Source organism: Lichenostomus cassidix, chromosome 10, assembly GCF_008360975.1.
Source record: "Lichenostomus cassidix isolate B80296 chromosome 10, HeHo_3.0, whole genome shotgun sequence".
Taxonomy (NCBI): domain Eukaryota; kingdom Metazoa; phylum Chordata; class Aves; order Passeriformes; family Meliphagidae; genus Lichenostomus; species Lichenostomus cassidix.
The window spans coordinates 17,381,545-17,398,870 of NC_139491.1; the positions used below are offsets into that span (position 1 = coordinate 17,381,545).

The 17,326-nt window shown below is 51.2% G+C and overlaps 2 protein-coding genes and 1 long non-coding RNA gene across 4 annotated transcripts in view; 1 reads left to right on the forward strand and 2 right to left on the reverse strand.

Annotated features, from left to right (window-relative positions):
* Positions 1-326: 326 nt before the first annotated feature.
* LOC146432853 (uncharacterized) lies at positions 327-13,647 on the reverse strand. The gene is made up of 3 exons (XR_014854352.1): positions 13,326-13,647; positions 9,433-10,062; positions 327-455 (listed from the first exon to the last, which is right to left on the reverse strand). It is a non-coding gene; the product is annotated as an uncharacterized LOC146432853 (long non-coding RNA).
* On the forward strand, positions 9,018-12,485 carry ISL2 (ISL LIM homeobox 2). The gene is made up of 6 exons (XM_085070946.1): positions 9,018-9,184; positions 10,209-10,398; positions 10,586-10,845; positions 10,959-11,242; positions 11,333-11,503; positions 11,635-12,485. The coding sequence occupies exons 1-6, from the start codon at positions 9,127-9,129 to the stop codon at positions 11,749-11,751; spliced, it is 1,080 nt and encodes a 359-aa protein (XP_084927072.1). The 5' UTR covers positions 9,018-9,126; the 3' UTR covers positions 11,752-12,485.
* Positions 13,648-13,969: 322 nt separating the features above from the next.
* SCAPER (S-phase cyclin A associated protein in the ER) overlaps positions 13,970-17,326 on the reverse strand; it is a 135,630-nt gene continuing 132,273 nt past the window's right edge. For both annotated transcript variants that reach the window (XM_085070949.1, XM_085070948.1), the window contains exons 31-32: positions 16,038-16,089; positions 13,970-14,407 (exon numbers count right to left, since the gene is read on the reverse strand). In XM_085070949.1, coding sequence (XP_084927075.1) covers positions 14,313-14,407; positions 16,038-16,089 — 147 coding nt within the window. In that variant the 3' untranslated portion in view covers positions 13,970-14,312. The remainder of the gene's footprint in view (positions 14,408-16,037; positions 16,090-17,326) is intronic.

Genomic DNA, 17,326 nt, shown 5'->3' on the forward strand with positions numbered 1-17,326 from the left:
CCCCTCTCTGCCCGGCTGTTCCCCCCTCTTCCCGCTGACCCTCGCCCAGCCCGTCTGTGTCTCCGAGCCGCCCGCTGACACCCGCACTGCCGGCTGCGTCCCCCTCACCGCTGGCTCTGTCCCTCGGCCTGCTGTCCCCCGTCACCACTGTCCCTCCGCACAGCTGTCTGTGTCCCCCAGAACCGCCCGCTGTCCCGTCGCACACCCTCTTGGCCCCGCGGACCGCCGGCTCTGTCCCCTCTCCCGTCTGGCTGGATCCGCCCGCCCGGCACGGTCCGGGCCGTAGCGCTGGGCAAGAGCCAAGCTGCCGCTGCTGTAGGGAGCCCGTCCAGCTCCCGCGGAGCACCTGCAGGGCAGCGGACCCCTTCCAGCCCAAACTGACCTGGTACCAGCACCAGCCTCCTCCGGCCGCCTTTGCCCGGTTCCCCTGCACTGCTTCTGCAAAGGGTTAAAACCTTTAAAGAGAAGAAAACAACAGAAAGCGGAGTTATGCCTTCAAATGCCCGTGCTCCTTGCCAGATCCCATCCAAAGCCAATGAAAACGTGCCTTGCAAAGAGAAAGAAGGGAAAAGTCTTAATTTACTGCTGTGGAGCCAACAGCAGCCGGGGAGAGGATGGCTCCAGCCTGCGACTACCCATGAGCTGCCAGATCCCCCTGGCCACGCTCCGCACACCACGAGACCCAGCAAGAGCAAAGGAGATCATGGTGTAGGGATGGTGTGCATGGCACACTGGAAAGGCCAGATGTCACGGTGCTTCCCAAATGTTACGATCCAACAGCTGTCCAAAGCACGCCTAAGCTTCAAAGACCAGTCAGGTATCACCAGCTCTGGATGGCATCCTCTCACCAGGACAGATTCCTGGCTGTCTCACCCCCACCCCTATGCTTGGCCCCAAGCAACATTAGGCAATAGCTCATTAAATCTGAATAATTTATAGATCTATTTTATTATTATTCCGATTTCCCAGAACCAAGGCAAGACATTTTGTTCCTGCCCCTTACATGGCACCAGGGTACCCCAGGGACCAGACTGAGACTTGCTGTTTTTTCAATACCTACGGATTTTTTTCCTAGGTGGCAAGGAGAGGGATTAAAAAATCAATGAAGCAAAATGTTTCAGGCCAAATTCACTGCTAAAGTATGTGCTGTGGCTCTCTGAAAACCTGATGTCCTGGAGAAGCTGGCAGGAGCTGCCACACTGGAGCAACTAGTCCTGCCAGCCCAGAAGCCCCAAGCACACAATGATTTGGGACACTCCAGAATGCAATTCCCTTCACAGAAATCACAAGATAGTGAACCAGAATGCAGTTTCTTCTTTCCCATTCTGGAGTGGTTCAAGGGGGTGCGGAATAAACACCACCACCCCCCCTCACTCCGAGCAATTGTGGCCATTGGACTGTTCCTCCAAGAATCAGCAGTGATCTGCAGCATGTCAGTGATTCGTTCTGCATTGCTGAGTCGCTCCATAGGAAAGCAAAAGGCAGATTGATCAAAAAGGCTCTTCGACTTTGCCACAGTCTTGGCACAGGATCATCTCTAAAATTTATTCTACCACATGATTTTCACATCAGATGCCAAAAAGTGCTGCTTTACAGCAAAAGCTAACCAGGTCCAGCAATTCAAGCATCTAAATGGACAATTTACTTTGTCTCAAATCTCAAATGTCTCTAGAATAGAAGAAAAGCAGCTGTCCTGCATATTCCAGCTTCCTGGCCCCAGAGCACTACCTTAATTCCTCAAGCCCCAAAGGAGGGCTGCAAAGGGAAGAGCTAAAAGAGGTGGCAAACCTCCTTCAGGGCCTGTGCCTGATTATAAGGATTAAAGTAGCTCCAGGGCTGCTCTAACTTCTGCCTGGTCTGGCTCCACTCTTCAATCAGTCCCCAAAAGAGGAAGAAAATAAAATGAGTATTTTAAGCTCCCTGTGTATTGCCTGGTTTGTGCAAACGACCAGGTGAAAATAAAAATTATATGAAGACAAGGGGAAAAATAGTTTTGCAGAAGCCACAGTACCCTGAGAGGGGTTTAAAAAGAGGATAAATATTTGATGCAGCTCTTTATCGCCAGTTTGAATGATAGTTTAAGTGCAGTGTAACTCTTTAGAGATGTGGAATTTTATACAGTATAGAAATCTCTACCTGCACCCTAGATAACCCAACAAAAGCAACAACAAAGGGAAAATAAGGAGGCAAAATAAGAACATCCTGGGCATCCTTAATTTGCCCATTATGTCCTTTTAATTGGGGAGTTTTACTCATTAAAAGCGTGGCATGCAATTTCATAATCCTATTTTAGGCTCCAAAACTAAGCTTCCAACGTGCACATCTCATGCGGATGAAATCTTTCAAACAAATGTACACCTCAAAACCACAAATCACCAAAATAGAGATCTCATTCAAGTTTGGGTTTTACTACCTCACACTAAAACAAAAGTGAGCTACTACCAAAATTAACTAATTGCATCATAGCCAAGAATAAATTGATCCTTTCACTGTGTATCTGGCTTGATGGCACACACATGGTATTTTCATGTGCAGAGTGACGTCGCTGTTCTTTAGGTCCAGTTTTAAGGTGTAACATCACCAATTCAGAGACATGACAGGCTTTTTATTATATTTTCTGTTTATAATTTTGATTCAAATCCTCAGCAACACTTCAGATGCACAAATCCTTATTGAAACTGGCTTGATGCGGATTACAGCCTGAAGCACAAAGGAAGTCTTTATCACTTATGGCCAGTGTTTTAGGAGCTTATAACTGTAATCAGGTAGGGATTATATCAGCATGATCCATACAAGCTGAACCGTGGCAAAAAGTTTTTTCTATTTGACCTTCCCATGACAATAACAAAAATGGTAAAACATGCAACAAACAGGTGCCGCTGAAGGTAGAGACACTGTCCACTGCAGGCAGAAGTTACTATTTTGTATTTTCAAAGAAAAATTAGTCATTAATTAGTGGAAGCAGATCCTTGTATGGTGCATTGTTATCCAGGATTATTTCATTAGGATCTGCTGACCCAATTTCTGCATTGGAAAGAGAATTACATTTTTTCACACTATTGGGATTCGGGAAAAGAAAAAAAAAATAATAACATAGATTATTAGAACTCTTAAAAACATAGTTGCAAACAAGGACAGGTACCTGTATTGGTATCTCTACAGAAGCCAAATGAAACAAGGACCATTACAAATATGTAATCATGTCTTCCCTAGAATCGGATTTTGGTTTTGTTAAAATACATAATTCCTAATTAAAACATATGGAATCCAGCTAATACAGCCTCATGACTAAGGGATTTAGTGAAGAGCAGGAATTTTTTTTATTACTGCTATGATGGTCCCCTCTGTCACGGGTCATCCTTAGCTTACTCCTCTTGCAATCACCCTGGGGATAGCTGACTCAGATAAATTAAAAGAGCTTCATTTGGGAAGCTTCCCCAAACACGAAAGGATTCGCCTCCTAATCTGTCAAAATCCAATAACCTTAAAGCAACTGCAACCTGCTTACAGCTCAGCAGGACCCCCAAACCAATGGGCAGAACCCGTGGCCCAGCACCGGACGGGACTAAAACCCACCTTGGAAGCAGCAGCAGGAGAGAGAGATCTCTGCTGCTGAAATACTTTGTGCTCAAGTGCTGTGAGCTCTCAGGGTGCAAATGGTTCAGCCACCCCAGGATGTTGGCAGTCCTCCTGCACTCACCCCTTGCCCACAGCCACAAGTTGTACACGAGGAGGGATGTGTGTCCCCAGTGTCCTGTTCTCTGCCCCTCACCATCACCAGCACAAAAACTCAACACCACCACAGGTGTGCTCAGTACTCTGCTCACATCACCTTACAACCACTCATCTGCATGGCTCAGAGCAGCAGCTGGTCTTTCATGAGGCCTTACAGCAGCCTCTGGAAGGGGACAATGCCACAAGCCCTGCTTACAAAGTGGGGGACAGAGGAAAGAGCTTCTCCAAAGCCACCCCATAGCAGGGACAACATTTTTAATACTGAGCCTACAAAACCACCACAAGCAAGTATTTTCTCTTTTTTATAAAATCCTCTCTCTTGCTAATAATTTCCATGTGCCAGTCAAGTAACAGGGAGTCTGGGAGTAATGTCACATCACATTTGCTGCATGTTCCTGAGGAAAAAGATCACCTGAGGAGTTCAAGAAGCACTTTCTAGCAAGCTCATGTGCAAAACAGGACTCTCATAACCTCCTGAAAGCAAAGGCTCAGGTTACCTTGGAGGGCAACTTGTCCCATCCAGAAGTGATGGTGGTTTTTGTGGAGGACAAGGGAAACAATGTTGATGAGAAGAGCTCTGCTCCCCTCCCAGAGCAGACACCTGGATGGGGGTTTTGTGACCTGCCACCCTCCTCCTGCATGCAGCTCACCTTGTCATTAATGGCAGATGTGTGTAAAATTCTCTGACAGGTTGTAGCAGCATTATTTTTTAAAGAGGTAGCTGTTTGGTTTTTTTTTTCCCCATTGCACTGCTGGAAAGGTGTCCAGATGCCACTGTATTCCCACTCACGCCAGCCCAAGCCCTTCCTGCAGCAACAGGGACAGTCACCCCAGGGTAACAGCTCTTTCCATGCCTCTAAACACTTTTCAGGGAAAGTTGCTTTTTCCTTTTTTTTTCTGTTTCAGTTCAGTCAATAGCACCTTTGTGTAAGCACAGCAGCTGCAGTAAGCCTTGTTTTCAGTGTTTTGGGACCTGCTTGATTTTTGATATTTTTATTGCAGAGTCTATTAATGAATAGCACCTTCTGGTGAAGTTACCTGCCACTTATAGCACCTGGTGACAAAGGCTAATGCACCTCCTGCTTGCCCCGTCACAAAGTCTAAGATGAAGTCCACAAAGTCTACAATTTACCCATTGCCTTTAATCCTGCAGATAATGGCATAACAAGATCCAGTGCCTGGAGGCTGAACCTTAACTATACATTTAGTTGTCCATTTCAGTGAAAGTAGTTAACAAGCAGGATGCAAGACCAAGGCAGCCTCTCCTGCACTGGCAGGCGACACCAAGACCAGATGCATCTCTGGGAGGCATGGCTGAGGTCAACCATAAATTAACAGGCTCACTGTGAAGGAAAAAGATAATTCTGGGTCAAATTGCATGGTCTGGTATGAAGGAGGCCAGAGGACATGGACCAATATGTCTTTTCTGCACTCATGAACTTTCTGAATCCTTCTTACCCAGAGGGGAAAAATGGCAAGGGCTTCCTTTGCCATGTTACCATGGCTGATTCTTAATCACTAGCAGGACTGGCAGTAGCTCTTGTGCAACACCACTTTCCCCAGCGCTGGGCCCTGTTCCCCTGCAATGCTCCCAACCCCTGCTGGTCTCAGAAGAATTGAGCCCAAAGCTCCACATAGCAATTCAAATGCATCACCAGACATTAGGCCACCGGGTTAACCACTGTTTAATTTCGTCACATTTGTTTGTGAGTTATGTACGTGCCTTTCTTTTGTCAACATCTCCTTTTAGAAAGGATATTGATTTTGTTTTCAAAGGCTCTCGAAAATAAAATGAATGACTACATTCTAAGGAAGAGTCATTTTCTCAACAGCTGTAAATAATTTATTGTTCGCAACCCACCCAGATCAAAAGATACTTCATCAACTGATGTGGCAAAATCTGGTGCAAGCTGCATTTCTATTATCTCAGATCCAATTAACCATTTGGAGCAGACTAAAACATAACTAGATCAATCCAGAATCAGATTAATATCCAATCCATAATCACATTAATCACAATCTGTCCATAATTAGCCATCAGATAATCCCATTGGACAGGAGGTGACATGCAGTATCCCATTATCTCATTAATTATCTATTTTCAGTATCAGACATTGTGCCCAAACACAAGGAAATGTTTTTTTAAAGGAAAAATGGATAAGGAATTCTCCTTTTGCTATATCCGCCCCATTGAAGCTCCCAGTGTCTCAACGTTGGAGTTCTACAACATTCTTTTGTTTTGCCATATTCTGCTAAAACCAAGAGCTGTTTTTTTGAGAAACAACATCTTTTTAAATAAAATATGATGGTCTTAGGAAGATGGATAAATATTTGTTTCATGTGAATAAGTTCGTGAAGGAAAGAAAACTCTTCATCAAAGGTTTTAATGGTAACATGATAACAATAGCTTTGCAATGCTAAATCTTATTGCAGATGGTTCCTGTCCTTTTTTGTAATGTAAGTGAAATTGCGTTCCATCTGTTTTAATTTTATAATGGACTTAATCCACGGTTGGCTCTGAAAGAATCAGCCTTTACTGCCTTTGCAATCTGCTGCAAACAAAAAAAATTTGTTACTGTTTCCCCATTCTAGAGAGAACTTGTATTTCTATTTGGGAGCAAACCCCACAGCTGCTTTGTAGAGAGCAGAAAGTACCATTAGCCAGCCTTACCCCATGGCCAGGCAGCCCCTGCCAGCTCTCACACCAAACCCAACCAGACTGCCCCCAAAAAGACTGGAAACGCTAGACACTGGGTGGAGGAGGGCAAGGAGTAATCCGTGTGGCAGGAGAGATTGCATTTGGCTTTGACTAGCAAATGCTGCCAGCAATTCCAAGTGACCTGAAAACAGTTTTCCAGAGGTGCCTACTGGCCTGAATTATTTTGTGATTTAGTGATGTGCCTTCCCTTACCCTCCCTCAGATGAACCAACAATTAACCTGTGTTGTAAAATGTGGTATCAAGCTGGTTCAATGCCTCGTGACATTACCTGTAGTCATTTTAAAGCTTTTAATACATCGCATAGAGGAGGTGCAGGGCTTTCAACATTTCCCTAGCAAGTAATTTTTTTGGCTTTTCTACTTAACAGTGCTTGTGCAGTACTGTCTACCCTGTTCCTACCTGTCTGGTTGTGAAGCGAGTGCAGTCCAACCATATCTGCCTGGTGTCAGCACATTGCTCTGTACAGATACAGGTGTGACTGCAGCACAGCTTTGCATGGGTTTGGAAAAGTTTGGATGGTTCAGCTGTAACTTCTCTAGTTCCTAAGATGGTGGGAGTTTCGGGAGAGCAGAAAGGATCCTGCCCTCGAGTGGGAAAAGGGTGATGCAACTCAGAGGATCCCTGCCAAGCTGCTGTACTCTTAGACGTGTCTCATTCTCCTATCACTCTGACATTTTATTTTTGCATTTTATTGTTAACACATGCAGATACTGACTCACTCAGATTCTCTGAATTCTGGCTCAGACTGAAGTCACTCACCGTCTTTTCTGCCAGGTGCCCAGGCATGTGGACCTGTGCTACCCCACAGCCGTGGCAGTGCTGTGGAGGTTTCCACCACCCATCCCTCGGGCTAACCCCAGTTTGAAGAGCCAGGCAAACTTTTCCAATTGCCTTCATACCTCTCACGTCCCACCCAGCTCTGTCGCTGGCAATCGAGCCAGGCTAGCGGCAGTGGCAGCAGTCAGACCGCAACCCCCGGCAGGCGCCACACAGGCAGGGAACACGTGGGCTCGCCCTGCCCTGAGGATGTCACTGCTACACCGCACCTCTGCGCCTTCGCGCATGCAGGGGCAGGCAGGAATACCAAAATCCCCTGATGACACGTGTCGCTGCTGAAGCGGGTACCTCAAATGCCATCCATCCTCCTTCCCCCCGCAGCTATTGCAAAATGTAAAGGTTTGCTTTCAACATTTGGGGTCCTCAAAGGGGTAGCAGGGGCTGTGGCCAGGCTGGGAAGAGCGGGTCAAATAGTGAAACAGCTTATCCAAAGGGTACCAGCTTACCCCTCCCCAGCTTCTGGGATTTCATACCTGCAGGGTGCCTGACCCGCACAAAATGCGAGTAGTCCAGATGGAAAACCTACCCCGTCTCTCTCCTCTAAGAAGAATGAACGCAGCCCGCCCTTCCTGAGCCAACGTCTAAAGTCACCAAGCTCTTCCCAAGCCATACAGGTTGGCAAATGCCTGTCAGACTCCATGTGTAAAATTAAAAAGGTGATTGCACAGAGGGATTGCACAGGACCAAAGCCCCAAGGCAGCGACGATCTCAATTCCAGCATGCATAAGCTTTCCTGGACCTTATGAGGTACTCGTGCTGCTGTGCTGTAAAGTTTTAGGAATTTAAAACTGAATCAAAGGCCACTGAAGTGCTCTCCCTATTTTTCTGCTAATGCACAAGAACCCCATGGAGACTGGGGTGAAAGAGGGAGGAAAAAAAGAACAGAAGGCATAAAAGAGCAGCAGCAGACGTGCAGCTGCGAGAACAGGATGGAATCAGGTGCATGAAAATGCAGCAAAATACTATTTTTCTCCTCTAATTTCAGCTAGTCATGGGGCTGATGCTCGGGATGGCCACCCCGACGATGCCGTCGGTTCCGTTCGGGTCCGTTGGGGCGGTCCTCCCGCGCACGGGCCTCAGCCGGGAACTGCTCCGCGGGCGCGCAGCCTCGAGCCGGAGTCCGCCGCGGAGCCCCTTCCCGTCTGCCCCGGAGATGCGCCTTTGCGCCGCGCCGGGACTGTCCCGCCGCGCCCGCCCTGGGCACCTGCCAGCGGCACGCCGAAACGCGGGGAAAAAGAACAACGAAATAAGACGCAAAAGAGAGCAGAAAGAGAAGGAAGAGGGAAATAAAAGGAGGAAATAATAGGCGAACTAGAAGTCAAGAAGAATAACAGGGAAAACAGGAGGAAAAGAAGCTAAAATGAATCTCCATCTACTCGGGCTGCCGATGATGCCGCCGTTCCCTCCGCGCACAGGGCCGGGGCGCACCGCGTCGGGCGGGCCGAGGGTCCCGCGGCCGCCCAGGACGCAGGGTGCGGAAGAGCTTCTCCCGCGGCGCACGGGCCGGCGCGTCCCGTCCGTGCCGGCGTCGTGCGGCTCCGGGTCGCGTCCCGCGGGGCGTGCGCCCCACTCCGCGCCCGCCGCGCGCCCATTGTTCGGCACCGCCAATCCGCGGGCTCTCCCCGCGGCCGCCAATCGCCTCCGGGGGCCGCGCGGTGAGGTCAGCGCCGCCCCCCCGCCCGCGGCCGCTGCGCGCTGACATCACGGCGCGGCCCGGCGGGGCGGGCCCGGGGGGGCGGGCGCGGCCCCCGCCCCGCGCCGCGCGGGTAGTGGTGGAGCGGCGGCTCCGCATCCCGCATCCCGCATCGCTGCCGGTGCGCAGGGGGCCGCCCGCATGGTGGACATCCTCCTCCCGCGGCCGCTCCCGGGCGCCATGGGGGAGCCCTCCAAGAGTAAGTGCGAGCAGCACGGCGCACCGCGGGGCCGGGGCGGGCGGGCGGGCGCGGGACTCTGCGGGTTGCGCTCCGCGCCGCCGCTGCCGTCGGGTGGATTGGCGGATCGCGGGAGCTCTGACAGAGCCGGGAAGGGCTGCGGCCCCCCGGAGGGCGCGGGCGGCTGCGGGCTCGGCCCGTGGAAACTCCGGTGCCGCTATTCCCGTTCGTGCCCAGCGCTTCCCGGCCCCGCTGGCCCCGTTCCTTACCGAATGCATGTCCTTTCGGCTGTCCGCGCTGCTGAGCTCATTTCTTTCGGCTCTTTCCGTTTCTTTCTCTGCTTTCCTCTGCTTTTCCTTTCTTTCTCTCCCTATTTCTCTGCTCGTGTTACCGGTTTTCTTTCTTTATCTCTTTCGTGTTTCAGTTTGTCCTTTTTAAAAAAAAATTCTTATTCCGTTTTTTAAACATTATTTTTTCTTTCTGTTCTTGCTTTGTTTGGTTTTATTTCTCTTTCTGTCCCTTTGATTTTACGTCTCCTACTGTTTTCATTTGTCCATGTTCCCCTTTTTAACCTTCTCTGGATTTTAGCTGCTTTTAGTTCTCTTTCCATCATTCTGGTTTGATTTCTTTTTCCTTCTTTCTTTCCTTCCTTCTTTCCTTATTTCTTTCAAGTTTTCACCAGCCGTTGTTTTATAGTTTTCGTGTTTCTGCTTCTATTTTCCTTTTCCGAAATTCTACTTTACGTCTCTGTCTTTCTGCATTTTTTTCCCTTTATCAAGTTTCTGTCTTTTTTTTTTGTCTTTTTGTTTCTCCTTTTTTTTTCCCTGGCAATATTGATTTGTCTCCTTTCACGTCTCCATCCTTTCTGTCCTTGTGCCTATCTTTATTTCTCTTTCTTCCTGTTTTGGAAAAAAAACCCCAAACCAAAACAAAAGAGAATAAGAAAAAATTATGAAGTGTGAAAAAGAAAAAGTGCTTTTCCCTGATTGCTGGCCTCTGCTCTGGCACCCGCTGGCCCTGACCGTACCCCGCTCGCTCCCGGCAGGGCGGCCGGGGCTGGCCCTGTGCGCGGGCTGCGGGGGCCGTATCCAGGACCCCTTCCTGCTGCGGGTGTCGCCGGACCTGGAGTGGCACGTCGCCTGCCTCAAGTGCGCCGAGTGCGGGCAGCCCCTGGACGAGACCTGCACATGCTTCCTGCGCGACGGCAAGGCCTATTGCAAGCGGGATTACAGCAGGTGACCCCGAATGCGCCAACGTTCGTTAAAAAAAAACCAAACCCGAAAGAGCACAAAAGCCCCTTAAACCCCCCGACTTTCCCCCAACGAAAACCCGACTGTCGGCTGCTGCCTGCCCCCGCGGCACCGCCTGGAGCCGCCCCGACGGCGCAGCCGCGGGCCCTGACGGCGCGTCGCGTCCCCGCAGGCTCTTCGGCATCAAGTGCGCCCAGTGCCGGGCGGCGTTCAGCAGCAGCGACCTGGTGATGCGCGCCCGCGACCACGTCTACCACCTGGAGTGCTTCCGCTGCGCCGCTTGCGGCCGCCAGCTCCTGCCCGGGGACCAGTTCTGCCTGCGGGAGCGCGACTTGCTCTGCCGCGCCGACCACGGGCCGCCCCCCGACGGCGCCGCCGCCCGCGGACCGCGCAGCCCCGCGCTGCCGCCGGCCGCCGCCGCGCACCTCGCAGGTACCGGCTCCCCGTCGGGGCGGGCGGCGGGGCGGGGGGATGTCCGAGGGGCTGCGGCGGGCGGGCTGGCGGGCGGCGGCGCTGACCGTGCGCGCCCTCCCCGCCCGTCGCAGAGCCGGTGCCCGGGCGGCCGCCCGCCCCGCGGCCGCCGGCGCACAAGGCGGCGGAGAAGACCACCCGCGTGCGGACGGTGCTGAACGAGAAGCAGCTGCACACGCTGCGGACCTGCTACGCCGCCAACCCGCGCCCCGACGCCCTGATGAAGGAGCAGCTGGTGGAAATGACGGGGCTCAGTCCCCGCGTCATCCGCGTCTGGTTCCAGAACAAGCGCTGCAAGGACAAGAAAAAGTCCATCCTCATGAAGCAGCTCCAGCAGCAGCAGCACAGCGACAAGACGGTGAGCGCTCGCCCGCCCCTCCGGGAAGGGAGATTGTGTGGGGTGGGGGGGCTCGGGCGGCAGTCGCGCTGAATCCCCGTGTACCCGCAGAGCCTGCAGGGCCTCACCGGGACGCCGCTGGTGGCCGGCAGCCCCATCCGCCACGAGAGCGCCGTGCAGGGCAGCGCCGTGGAGGTCCAGACCTACCAGCCGCCCTGGAAGGCGCTCAGCGAGTTCGCCCTACAGAGCGACCTGGAGCAGCCCGCCGCTTTCCAGCAGCTGGTGAGCCGCGCCGGGCCGTCCGTCGGGCGGCAGGGGGCGGGCAGACCCCGGCCCGCCGGGCCCGGGCGCTGTGGGAGGGGGACGGGGCAGGGGGCGACCGCGCCGGGCCCTCACCGCCGCTGCTCCCCCAGGTCTCCTTCTCCGAGTCCGGCTCCTTGGGCACCTCCTCCGGCAGCGACGTGACCTCGCTGTCCTCCCAGCTCCCCGACACCCCCAACAGCATGGTGCCCAGCCCGGCCGAGACGTGAGGCGGCGTGGCCGCCCGCCGCCGCGGGACCTCCGCATGCCTGCGCTCCCTGCATGAGACACCCGGCCCCTGGCCGCTCCCAGAGCGCCGGACAAACGCCTTTGTTTTTTAATTATTCTTATTTAAAAACAAACAAAAAAATATGTTACTGACGGCCAAAAATGCACCGGGATCCTCGCTGCCTTCACCAGACCGGAGAGAGAGCCCCCGCCCTGGTTATTTCGTTGTTTTGGTTTTTTTCCCTGCGGATTTCGATGTTTCTTTTCCCCAAAGAAACGCGGATTTCCCCGCCGGAGCCCGGCATGGTGACAGGCTGCCTCGCCCGCCGCTTGCGCTGGGGACGGTTTTTCTTCCCTTTTTTGAAAGGGAAAAATTAAAAATTAAAAAAAAAAAACTACACAAGGGGGAGAGACTCCTCCGGCATGCGGCCGCGGAGCCGGCCTGGACCTTCCTCCGCGGAGCCGCGCCGTCCAGCCTCATCTCACACCGATGCCTCTCCCGGGCCGCGGCGCCCGGCCCCGCACGATCGCTGGAAGAACGGGACACGGAAACGAGACTTTTTAACGGGAAAACCAGTACTAATAATGTTAAGTTATCAATGGACGAAGGACGGATTGTTTGCGCCTTTAACGATCAAAAGTAAGTTATTGTTATTTATTGTCAGAGTCAGCGGTTGAATAGTGGGATTAAATATTTTGGACTTAATAAAAAAAAAGGAAAAAATGAAAACAATAATGGATTTAAACGAAAAAAACCCAAAACCAAACTTTAAAAAGTCGCGGGAGGGCGGCGAAGGGGCTCCCCGGGCGCGGAGCGGCGCGGCCGTCTGGATCGGGAGCGGAACAGAGCGGGTCGGGATGGGCACAGCCACGGCTTCTCCCGCACGGCCTCACCGCACCGCGCTAATCGGCTTTCGGAACCGGGGCCGCTTATTTATAGCCGGGGAGGCGGAGCGCAGGTTTCCCTTTCGAAGTAGCCCCCAGGCTTGCCCGAGTCGTGCCCGCACCTGCCGCAGTGCGGGGCCACCTCGTCTCTCCCTGGGGGCGGCGGAGCTGGGCGACGGGGGGCTCCCCCGGGGCGGCGAGGCGTAGCGAGCCGTTCCCTCCCGCGTATCCATCCCCTCGTCCAGACCCAGGCGGCGACTCCTTATCTGCCTCTGGCATCACCTGGGAGCGCGGCGGGGCCGCTCCAGCTCCCGCGCCCTCCCCCTTAGCCGTGCGGGACTGCTCAGGACCAAGTCCCCGCGGGATCACAGGCCCGGGCAGCTCAAGCCCCGGCGAGCCGCGCCCCCGTCCCCATCCCCATCCCCGGGGAGAGGGGGGAGAGCCGGGCGCTGCCGGAGCCCTCCCGGCTGCAGGGGATGGGCAGCGCGGTGCCGGGCCGGCTCTACCGCCCCGAGAGGCTGCGGAGCGGCTGTACAGGGACCGGGCTCCCTGCCGTCGGGGCGCACGGAGCGGGCCGGGCTGCGGGCCGCCTCTGCCCGGGGCTGCTCTGCACCGCCGGCACGGGCTGGAGACAGGTGGGGATGGGGACCCTGCCGCCCTACCACCTCCGCCGCGGGGCCCCCGCTGTTACCTGGCTCCGTCCGGGTCGGGCTGGGGCTCTGCTCGCTCTCCCGGGGCTGCACTGGAGCGAGGCGCGCGGCCTCGCCTCAGGACCGCCGCCGCCTCAGGCCCGCGCCGGGCCAGGCCGGGCAGCTAAGGGCAGCGCGGGGGCCGCGGCCCGGGGCCACCAAGAGGGGCCTGTCCCGGTGCCGGTCGCGGTCCCGGTTCCGGTCCCTGCTCCGGCACCGGTCGCTGTGGCGATCCCCGCCCGGGCTGAGTGGCGGTGCCCGCGGGCCGGATCGGCTCGGCCCCGCCGCAGCAGGGCCCGGGGCGTCGCGCGCCCCCTCAGCGCCCGTTCCGCGCGGGAAGCTCCGGGCGGCTCTCCGCGGAGCCTCAGGGCCTCGGCAGCACCGAGAGCCTCAAACCAGCCTTACCCTACCCTCCGCGAGACGTTAAAAATGCATGAGGGCTACAAAATCCCTATTAGGTGACGTATCCTCAATCACCCAAAAAATTATAAGCAAACTTTCCCCAGGGCCAGATCCGACGAGTTATTTTGATTTGATTCTGATTGACTCTTGATTAATGAGAAAGACGTCTTTAGAGTCTTTTTTCCCCTCTTTCTGAGCCGTGTTGCTTAAGGTAATTCACACACTGACAATTGTAACACAGAACTCACACAAGACAGAATAAGTTATTTTATTACAAGATATATAGAACATATTTTCTCTATTTGCAACCTTAGTTCAGCAGTTCTGCAGTGCAAGTCCCACCACAGGACAGAAAACACCAAAATCATGACATTGGATACATGAACGAAATAAACTCAAATTATCAAAATTACAAAACAGAACTTGGAAGTATCTACAGTACTTATGATATAAATAGTGCAAATTATATATCTACAGCATAAGTATTTAGAGTATCAAAACCGTTTCGAAACAGCCTTTTAAAGAAGGTAGTCAGCAGGAACTGGTCAGTGTGACGATGTTAGGGATTTAAAAACTAAATACAACGCTCATTTTTTCAAGAAGAACTGACGAGCTTCTTCCCAGGACTGCCGGGGGAATCTGTTGGACAGCTCAAGATAATCTTGAGAACTGAAAAACTTTTCTGTTGAAGACAGAACATAAAATTACCAAGTTATTCCCTCTTAAGATAAGATGGCAATAAAACAAGAATAATGAATGTGCAGCCAATTTGAGATACTTTAAGTCCTTTACTGCCCTCCCCCATCAAAATCTTCTCAGCCCAGGGGGTGACACTTCTGTGGAGCTCAGGACATCTATGCTTGGCTTTGAGAACAGGGGCAGGGGCTCTGATGAGCACAGGCTTCCATTTGTAAGCTGATCAGGCTCTCTGCCCTACGCAGAGGAATATTATGTATCTTTACACACTTTATGTTCTTGGACCCACCACGGACCAGCTCAGCCTCGCTCAACTCCGGGCAGCCTCAGCGGCATTTTCTGCTCAGCAGCTTTTTATTTTTCCACAAAAGGCTGGAGAGGAGTTGTGCCTCTGACTCCCCAGAGCTCACAGCATGAGTACAAATGCAGCAGCTTTCACTCCTAAAAGTGTACAGTGACGTGGTCAGGACTTCACTGTGAGCAAGTTTGTGGGTCTGACTCTCTGTGCAGCACCCAAATATTAAGTTTGTGCTTTCAGGTTTTATTCCTATTGATGTTATTGTTCCCATTTGGTTTTGGGGACACCATCCTTCACATTCAAGTGATAAAACAGATAAAAATAATCCTGCTTACACTATTACTAAGTCAACTTTTTTGCAACCGGGGAATGTTTAGAACCCACACTCACATGTCACCACATCTTTGTTTAAAAGTTCATCCAGTCTGAATAGTGAAAATAAAAAGCAGTTTTCCACTTGGATTTTAGATGTTTCTTGAGTAGCTTCTCATGCAAACACAATCCTGGAAAGTTTGTGCTGCAGACACTGCACGAGGCGGCTTAAAACTGAGACGTCTAATGTTCACAGTAAAAATCTCCGTAAAGTTACCTTAATTTTGCATTTTATAATTTATTTTTAAACAAAAAGTTTATATTTTAGACCTAGAACCACTCATCTCCTGGCAAACATAGAGCAAAATGGTGGTGGATTTCTGTTTGGTACGAGGGAGAAATGACTGTTCAAGTGCCACATTTTATTCAAAATACAGCTAACTCCAGACTAGATGCCCATCAACACTCGAATTTTGGATGTGTTTAGCAAGTAACAGCCATCTCAGTTGAGAATCTTTCAAATGCTTTTAGGTTAACTGCATTTTAATTAATATTTGTAATAACTGAGAGGGGAAAAAATCATGACTTCTGCAAACTGACAAACTTTAAGGAACAATTACAGGACAGTATTTTAGAGATTTTTGGCTCCCTGGGTGTCTTGGCATGGCTGTGTGGCTTCTGCAACCTAAAACTTTTGAAGGCAGCCTTTGTGTCAGCTAATTAAATATGTGCAGGTACAGTATCACATTTTAAGACATGATACCACATAGCATTTAATAAAGATTAACAGTCTGAATTCCTGATACGACGAGCAGCAGACTGGAAGACACACAGGTGTAAGTCAGGATGTAAGCCAGGGAGCCTAGCCCCAAACTGTAAAATTGTGCTGCAATTTACTGTATTTCTTTTCATCAATGAAGATTCAAAAGACTTAAATCACAGTAAAATATAGTATCTACACATTTTGTTACCCAACTGCTACTCTGTTACACTGCATAGAACGTACCCCTCTGCTGAGATAACTGATTATCCATTTGGCCTGAGCTCTGTGCAAAATCCTATGGGGAAGAAAAAAAAAAAAGACATCAGGTTTTCAGATCTTACATCTGAGGAACTGAAAGAACATTTTAAAGTCTTCACTGTTACTCAAAAATATTAATACTTTATGTAATCTGCAAATTAACAAACTCTGGCTTGTTTGCTACATAAGTGAATATACTGCCAGCACTTAAATTCTGTAATTTATAGTGGATTTTTATACATTTATTCATATCTGTTTTCAAAAAATATGTTTTTAGTACACAAAAATCCAAGGCTTTAATGTCTTCTTAGGAAATAGTTATTATTGTGATTTTTATTTACCATAGCCATGTTTCTGCAGAACAAAGGGTGTTTCAGATTTTTGCTCCTGACTCCAAATACACTCTTACAAAATTCGTGAATGATCCCAATTCCAATGGCTGTGCTTCCCAGTGACTCGGGAGCCTGAGGTGCTGATCTCCTGGGAGAATGTGGAGTTGCTGCCCCTGGCAGCCAGCTGTGCCCCCAGCTGTGCCCCCAGCTGTGCCCCCAGCTGTGCCCCCAGCTGTGCGGGGCCAGCAGGAGCACCCGGAGCACTGCAGGAGGAATGCTCGGAGCCAGCAAGGACACCAACCTCGCCGGAACCAGGCAGCTGCCCGGGCACAGAGCCTGCCTGTTGTTGGAGTATCCCAGGTAAGATACAACGTAGCAAATAATGGATACTCCTACATGTTTCTACTTATTTCTGCATGTCTCAAAACAGAAGTAACAAAAATAAACAGGCTGATGCAAACTGCAGATGATGGAAATAAATCTATTGGTAGGGAGGTCGCTGTACAATCCAGCAATGCTCTTCCTTTGATTTTCGCTGCACACATTGAACACACTGTATTTAAGTGTTATATTCGTACACACCACCAAACTTTTACGTAAAAGGGACTTCTTTTTGCGTTCCCTGGCAAAGGAAGAATCTCATTTTCCAGTCACGGGAGACATTTTACAGTCTTTCCCAAACCTTCTACTGAAGCAAATGAGAGATTTGCTTGACAAATAGCAGCGAGTTGAAATAAAAGTAGAGAGGCAAGTTCCTTCTGTGTGTGCGGCATCTCGGCATTCCTTGGATCCTTCCAGAAGTGCTCTCTGTGTATGCATGTGCAACATTCGGGATTAGATTTTAAAATGGGCAAATTACTGAAGGACCAGTGAAGTCAGCAGTAACAGGAGACTTCACAGCACACACAACTCTTCCGTATTTTAATATAACCCCTGTTTTAA

Excerpts from the sequence above, each read along its gene's own strand:
- ISL2 (XM_085070946.1), top strand. The coding sequence starts at position 9,127 with ATGGTGGACATCCTCCTCCCGCGGCCGCTCCCGGGCGCCATGGGGGAG. Across the intron at positions 10,399-10,585 it reads TGCAAGCGGGATTACAGCAG|GCTCTTCGGCATCAAGTGCG; the intron begins GTGACCCCGAAT and ends GCGTCCCCGCAG. Across the intron at positions 11,243-11,332 it reads AGCAGCACAGCGACAAGACG|AGCCTGCAGGGCCTCACCGG; the intron begins GTGAGCGCTCGC and ends GTGTACCCGCAG.